A 6,953-nucleotide genomic window follows, 5' to 3' on the forward strand; every position below is an offset into this window, starting at 1 on the left:
AAACAGACCACTACACTTACATGGTCCTTGAAAAAACACTTATTAGGACATGGCTTTGTAATTAGGGAACTAAGTACAGAGCTGAAATCATAACTCCACATTCAAAGCCCAGATCGGAGGTGAATTCCCTCTAGTTTAAATAATGCAAATTTCCCCAAACCTGCTTTAGTTTCTGCATTTGTAAAATGGGAATCACAGCATTTAAATGCACAAGTGTAGAATAAAAAGGATAATTAGTTAGCATATGTAAAAGGGTGCATGACTGAAAATCTACTAAATGAAGAACACAAATCCGAGGCAGGATCAAAGAGAAATTAATAACACAGAACTCAACAGCAAAGTATATTTACTAAGTTTTGTGCTGGGAGTAAAACTATTTACTTGCCCTTCTGTATCTGTTAAGTACTGAGTGACAAAGGAAGCTCTTCTTGATGTTCTTGTCCAAGAACAGCATGCTGTCCTGTGATACTATTTATTTTTAATAGTGTTTGGCAATGCAAATATAGATCTGGAAGAATTAGCATCCTGATGGATGTGCCAGACCTTCCTGTATCAAAACCAGTTCTGTATTTCCACTGTACAAGCACATCCCTGTGCAACACACCTTCCAGCAAACCGACTCCACTTATTACTGCATAAGCGCAGAGGAAAGTCTGCCGTATGTTGTATGTTGCAGGCACGGGACCATAAAACCAAAATTGCAGAGTGCAAGCAGCAGCCAAGGAATGACATTCAATTCCAGACAGTACCGTTCCACGGCCTCATTACAATGTGCATCTCCAGAGCAGCAAAGAGAATTAAATGGCCATCACTGCAGGAGAGTCTGGCTGAAGCCTGCAGAACTAGGTCAAGGTTTTTGTTCTCTTGGAATTGTGTCACCAAAAGAAAAAAGTAATAAAGAAATAATAGCCTTTTTATGATCAACAGTTGTGTACACCCAAAAAGCAAACACCTTAATTTAAGAAATGCAGTACCAATCTGGACTGAGAAGCATTTTCATACCACAGTAATATAGATTATAGATGAACAGGGAGCTTAAAAACTATGTTCTTTTTGTGTTGTAAGATACAAACTTTAAAAATCACAGCCCATTTTTTAAAAGCTAAATAGGGGAAAAAAATCAGTAGCAATAATAAGCAGTATTTAGCAGAAAGATGAGGAAGAAAAACATACAAAGTATATGAAAGGTAGTACATTTAGAATCATCTTTGTGAGAGTCAGTAAAATTCAAAGGTATGTTGTTTTGCTACAGCTGTTGGCTCTGCCGTCCACAGAAGTACAAAATCCAAGAGATAAAAGAGAGATGAATAGAATCATAGAATCATTTAGCTTGGGAAAGACCTTTAAGATCATCGAGTCCAGCTGTTAACCTAACACTGCCAAGTCCCACCAAACCATGTCCCTAAGTGCCACCTCTACACATCATCTAAATCCCTCCAGGGATGGTGACTCAACCACTTCCCTGGACAGCCTGGTCCAATGCTTGATAACCCTTTCAGTGAAAAAATATTTCCTAATATCCTTCCTAAACCTCCCCTGGTGCAACTTGAGGTCGTTTCCTCTTGTCCTATTACTCGTTACTTGGGAGAAAAGACCGACCCCCACCTCACTACAACCTCCTCTCAGGTAGTTGTAGAGAGTGGTAAGGTCTCCCCTCAGCCTCCTCTCCTCCAGGCTGAACCACCCCAGTTCCCTCAGCCACTTCTAGTAAGACTTGCTCTCTAGACCCTTCACCAGTTTCGTTGCCCTTCTCTGGACGTGCTCCAGCACCTCAATGTCTTTCTTGTAGTGAGGGGCCCAAAAGTGAACACAGTACTCAAGGTGGGGCCTCACCAGTGCTGAGTTCAGGGGGACAATCACTTCTCAGTCCTGCTGGCCACACTATTTCTGATACAGGCCAGGATGCTTATTGGCCTTCCTGGCCACCTGGGCACACTGCTGGCTCATATTCATCCAGCTGTTGATGAACAACTCCCAGGTCTTTTTCTGCTGGGCAGCTTTCCAGTCACTCTTCCCCAAGCCTGTAGCGCTGCATGGGGTTGTTGTGACCCAAGTGCAAGACCCAGCACTTGGCCTTGTTGAACCTCGTACCACGGGCCTTGGCCCATCGATCCAGCCTATCCAGCCTAGGCACAGCAAGAGGTGTGGCAAAGAAGCACCACAATCAACTACTGGAGATGAAGGCAACTAAAAATCACAGCAGGGATGTTCTGGTATACTCAAATAAGGAAAGTAATGTCATCCTGGATCAATGTACTATACAGATCTTGAGTGACTATCTTTTCTTTTTGGCTTGAAAAATGCCATCTGCAAAACTGTCATATAAAAAAACCCCAGATAACATTTATCATCACAAAATAACTGCTACACAGAACATCATTACTTTTACTATACAAGGCGAGATAAATTTTATCCTGCTATCAAATGCTAAGTCTTTATAGCTGTCCATAATGGTTTACCAGGAAAAAAATATTGTGAAATCAAAATAATAGTAAAAGTGGCAAACCTTTAAGCCTTTCAACATCTGATATACCAAGAACTGGATCCGGTCTTCAGTTAGTTTCTCATGCTTCATTATCTTACTCAAGTCTGTTCCCATAAATGGCATGACAAGGTAGCTTAAAAAAAAGGAAAGAGAAAAGGACAGAATAACTTCTATTTGTCAAAGAAATTGAAAGATAATTGTATGCTATAGTTCACTGACAATATTAATCATTAAACAGATCATTCCATTTACCAAATAATTCCATCATCATCACCCTGCCCTCCAAGTTTCTCTGGTTTTATCTATTTTGATTGTCATAAAGAGGTATTTCCATGACCAGTGACAGGGTTGAGCAAGTTCCCAGTTATCAAGAGTGCAGATTCTGAACTAGTTAGAATGGACCTAACCAAGAGCTATGTGATATTTCAAAGACACCTACACAGAAAATGAAGATATTAACGCGATGCTGTGTACCTCACGGTCACAATCATAGCCTTGAACTAGCAGCAACCAAACCGCCTAGATGGTTCATTCAAATGGACAAGGTCAGACGTAACAGAAAGAGTTGATTGAATCAGCAGGCAACAATAACTTCCATTAATTTTCAACTGGGATCATTAACTGGGATTTTCAATACTTAGAACTGGTAGGGAACACCAGCAACAGAAAGCTTGAGAACACAAAGCTGGCGTTTCAAGGCTAATCCTCATTTAAGATCCAAACTTGCTCTTCGCATTACTTGTAGTAAACTCATCCTTCAGACTCTACCCTTAAAGGCAGGTCTGAACACAAGACAGAGCCAGTCACGTCTGGTACCTGAGGATAAAGTCACCAGTTCTCCTCTTCTTATGAAGACAAGCAGATGCATTTTCATGAAGGGAAGAATTAAATGTGATCATTGTTCCATAGCTACGAATTTTATTATTTAGACTTCAATGGGTTTTCTCTGGTTAAAATATGCAAATTTTAATTCTGGTGATTTCTACTATTAAACCTGTACAAAAACTTCATTTATTCTATTAGAATTGTATCTATCAACAAAATAGAAATTGAATATAAAGACATAAGGGAGATAGGACACTGATTTAGCTACTAGGAGTTACAGGTATTATTTTCAACATTTCCTAGGTACCAAACATTTTTTGCCCATGACTTCAGGGATCAGGACTCAGGCTCCCAGTCCCAGCACTGACACACAAATTTCGATTCTTTGGATAGAAAAGATGAACAATTTAATTCTGTAACTATATAAGGACAGAGAAAATAGGGAGAAGAGAATGACATTGCTTATCTCTCCCCCAGTATAACACAAAAAATGTTTCCCATCAACAGACCAAGTGACTTAGAAAATGGAGTTTAACTTCTTTGTTGATGTTCCTGACTGTTGAATGCATATTAAGTTCTCTTCCCACTCAGACTTATTAAATATATTTTCCCAGGGGTCATGAATATTTGGAATGAGCCATAAAAAAACTTCTTGTGACTGTTCTAGAAAAAACAGAGGTAGAAAGAGGTGGGGCAAGAGAAATGGAGAAATATCTACACATCTTTTACTACTGGTAGTGATCTTCAAGCATTCATTAAGATTTTGCTCGCCTGCCATCATCTGTACACATACCAAGGCCTCTGGATAGATAGTGATTTATGTGGATAGACAAGTTCAAAACAATACATAACCATTAACCACTGTAAAGAACCAGATGAGAAGGACAAATGAGACCATATTTTTACATGCGCACAGTTTGCTAAGTTTACAAATTGATGACTCTTAGAATCAAACAGACAGAGGTCTAGGTGGGTGGAGAAACAAGCAAAATATAACAGATGGAAAACCCACTCCTATCTGAGTTTGAAAATCCAAACTTTAGTAATCATTTATGAGCGTTGGAACAGGACGATAACTGGGTCTAACTATGGGCTCGCTTTTAACACTTTGTCTACTACTTAAAACTTCTCAAACTTTTTTTTTATTATTAAAAATTTATTTACAATCAACAGCTGGTGTCCTCAAATAAGCTGAGGAGCTTAGAAACCTGATTAATATTTCAGTTAAATGGGAAATTGATGCCTAAAGCATTTAAATTCTTTGCAAGTTCAGTTAAAACCCAAAATTCTTATAAAATGAGGAGCAGCAACCCATTCTCGCACATTGCGTATATGATACAAGCACGGACAATGCAGCTGAAGGGAGTAAAAAGCAGCTGGTAGAGCAGGACTTAAACTGGTAAAAATTTATGCATTTCTGATTTTGTACACCATTTCAATCAGCTGAACTTCTAAAACTGAAGGAAGTTCAACACAAGCATGAGCAGGGAAAGGATGCTGAATATTCCTTCATAAAGGAAACGGGATGTTGTCGTCGATCTTTGTTACGCTGACTGGCAGAGTAGAGCAGTGAGTAGAGCAGGAGCATGCTAAGGCTAGAAGTTGTCCGAGACCTTGGGTTTCTTAGCTAATACCAACTTTAGGGACTGGCTCTGGTGAAACCACCCACCTTGCTTCTGCTGCTTCTAGCCACAAATCTGCTTGAATTTGATCTTTACAGAATAGGCCACAGATAACGTCTCATGACTAGGCAGCAAAAAGTCTCCCTCAAATGACCCACTTGACCTTTACTTCACAAAAGCAGTTTCTCCAGTTTTGTTTTAAATGTACACACATCTACCTCTGCTCATCTCTAACAGCTTGCCCAAAATCTTGACAGTAAATTTTGCCATAGGTTTGCCTGATGCAGTTTCAGTTATAAAAACGTGCCTCCTGCTTGACTTGTGCCTCCAAAACTTGAAGGATGATTTTAGGGTCTCATTTAAAACACAGTGCTTGAATGCTAATCATGTACATGTGCATTTTATTACATATGCTACATGAAATGCTAGCACAATAGGCAATATGGACAACATCTTTTTTGGCTCAGTGATCATTTTGGGCCAAATGTTCAATATGAATACATGGTCCACATTTTCTACATTTTCCTGTCAGATAGCTTTCTTTGTTAACACATGAACATGCAAGTTTGTTTTTGAAGCATAGCTACAGTAGATAAAATCCAGAAGAGTTCTAGGAATGTGACATGAAATCTACATTAAGCCCACCAGGACTTCTGACCACTATTTCTCTAGTGACTTTAATTCACAAGAATTGCAGCAGGATCCACAAGCAAAACAAGACTTGCGAAATATCTTGTGTCTGAGAAGCTGCCAAAAGATCAGGGAGATGTACATGCCTCATGCTAGAAACAATCTATACCATCTGACTGCTGGACTGGGAGACCAGTCAGGGACTACAACAAACCACAGTACAGATAACCACAGCAGCATCAGCAGTTTTGAATTAATCCTTGAATTAGGATGCATCTCACAGGAGGCGTGTCATGTAGCAGGCATTGTTTTCAGCCTACTTGTTTGGGTTAAGAATTGTTCTATCATTTGGGCAACTGGGGCCTTAGGGTAAGGAATCAGAACTCAAAAGGTAAATTAGGGAATCCACCAAACTGCCATTTACTAAGGGCTGAAAGAGGTACACACCTTATAAGATAGGTAACTGGTTCTAATGATGGTCTGGAAACCTCAGCCTACCAATTTTGAAGTTGCACATAAGAGTTATATTAAGATGAAACTCAGAAAAAAATCCATGAAGCGACAATTTTGGAATTTTCCCTTTAAAAAAGCAAGAGCCCTTCCTCCCGCACAAGCAATGATGTCCTGCACCCAAACACAAACAACTCAGAACTTACAAGTCATTAAACTTCTCCAGTGTTACATCTGGTGTGAACACATCCAATATTCCAATGACCTAAAAATAAGGGAGAGAAAAAAAAACCCTATTGATGAATACTGATTTAACACACAAAAAATTATCCCAAACTGCATAATAAGTGAAAAAATATAATAAAAAACATTTCCACTGTGAGACATTAGCTACAGGAATAAAGATGGCAGAAAGAATACCTAAAGTAGAGCCTAGCAACACCAAGATTTGTTATATGTTAAATTTTATAACTCTGAGGGCTGTTTCACTCTGTGGTAGAAAATAAAAAAAATGTATTTACGTGAACAAAAAGTTCAGAGGCTAACAGTTTTATGTAAGGGGAGAGAGTATCTTTTAACTTGAACCACTGAACTGTGAAAAATAAACCACACAAATCGGTTTATAACCTGAAGCAGTCCTAAGTGCTGTTCACCTAGCTGGGCCTGCTGTCTGGCAATGAACAACACTTTAAATGTCTTCTGATTTCAGTAACAGGGTAATTTAGGTGCATAGAATACAATATCTAATTGGGAGAACAAAGAATAAACTAGGACTAAACTGTTTTATAGAGAGTAAATTATCAAGAGCTTAATATGATTTACTATGGCTTATACCTTAGGTTCTCCTTAAGAGTATTTTTTTGTTAAACAAAAGCATTCTATCGCTCAACAGAGCAATAACAATCTAGTGAAACAGATTTCCCACCACGGTTTTTCCTACA

At 38.9% G+C, this 6,953-nt stretch overlaps 1 protein-coding gene across 1 annotated transcript in view; it reads right to left on the reverse strand.

The window, feature by feature from the left end:
- The window catches only part of MAPK12 (mitogen-activated protein kinase 12), a 46,052-nt gene that overhangs the window by 19,949 nt on the left and 19,150 nt on the right, over positions 1–6,953 (reverse strand). The window contains exons 3-4 of the mRNA XM_009883688.1: positions 6,219–6,277; positions 2,507–2,618 (exon numbers count right to left, since the gene is read on the reverse strand). Coding sequence (XP_009881990.1) covers positions 2,507–2,618; positions 6,219–6,277 — 171 coding nt within the window. The remainder of the gene's footprint in view (positions 1–2,506; positions 2,619–6,218; positions 6,278–6,953) is intronic.

The sequence above is a fragment of the Charadrius vociferus genome, unplaced genomic scaffold (genome assembly GCF_000708025.1).
Source record: "Charadrius vociferus isolate BGI_N301 unplaced genomic scaffold, ASM70802v2 scaffold43, whole genome shotgun sequence".
NCBI lineage: Eukaryota > Metazoa > Chordata > Aves > Charadriiformes > Charadriidae > Charadrius > Charadrius vociferus.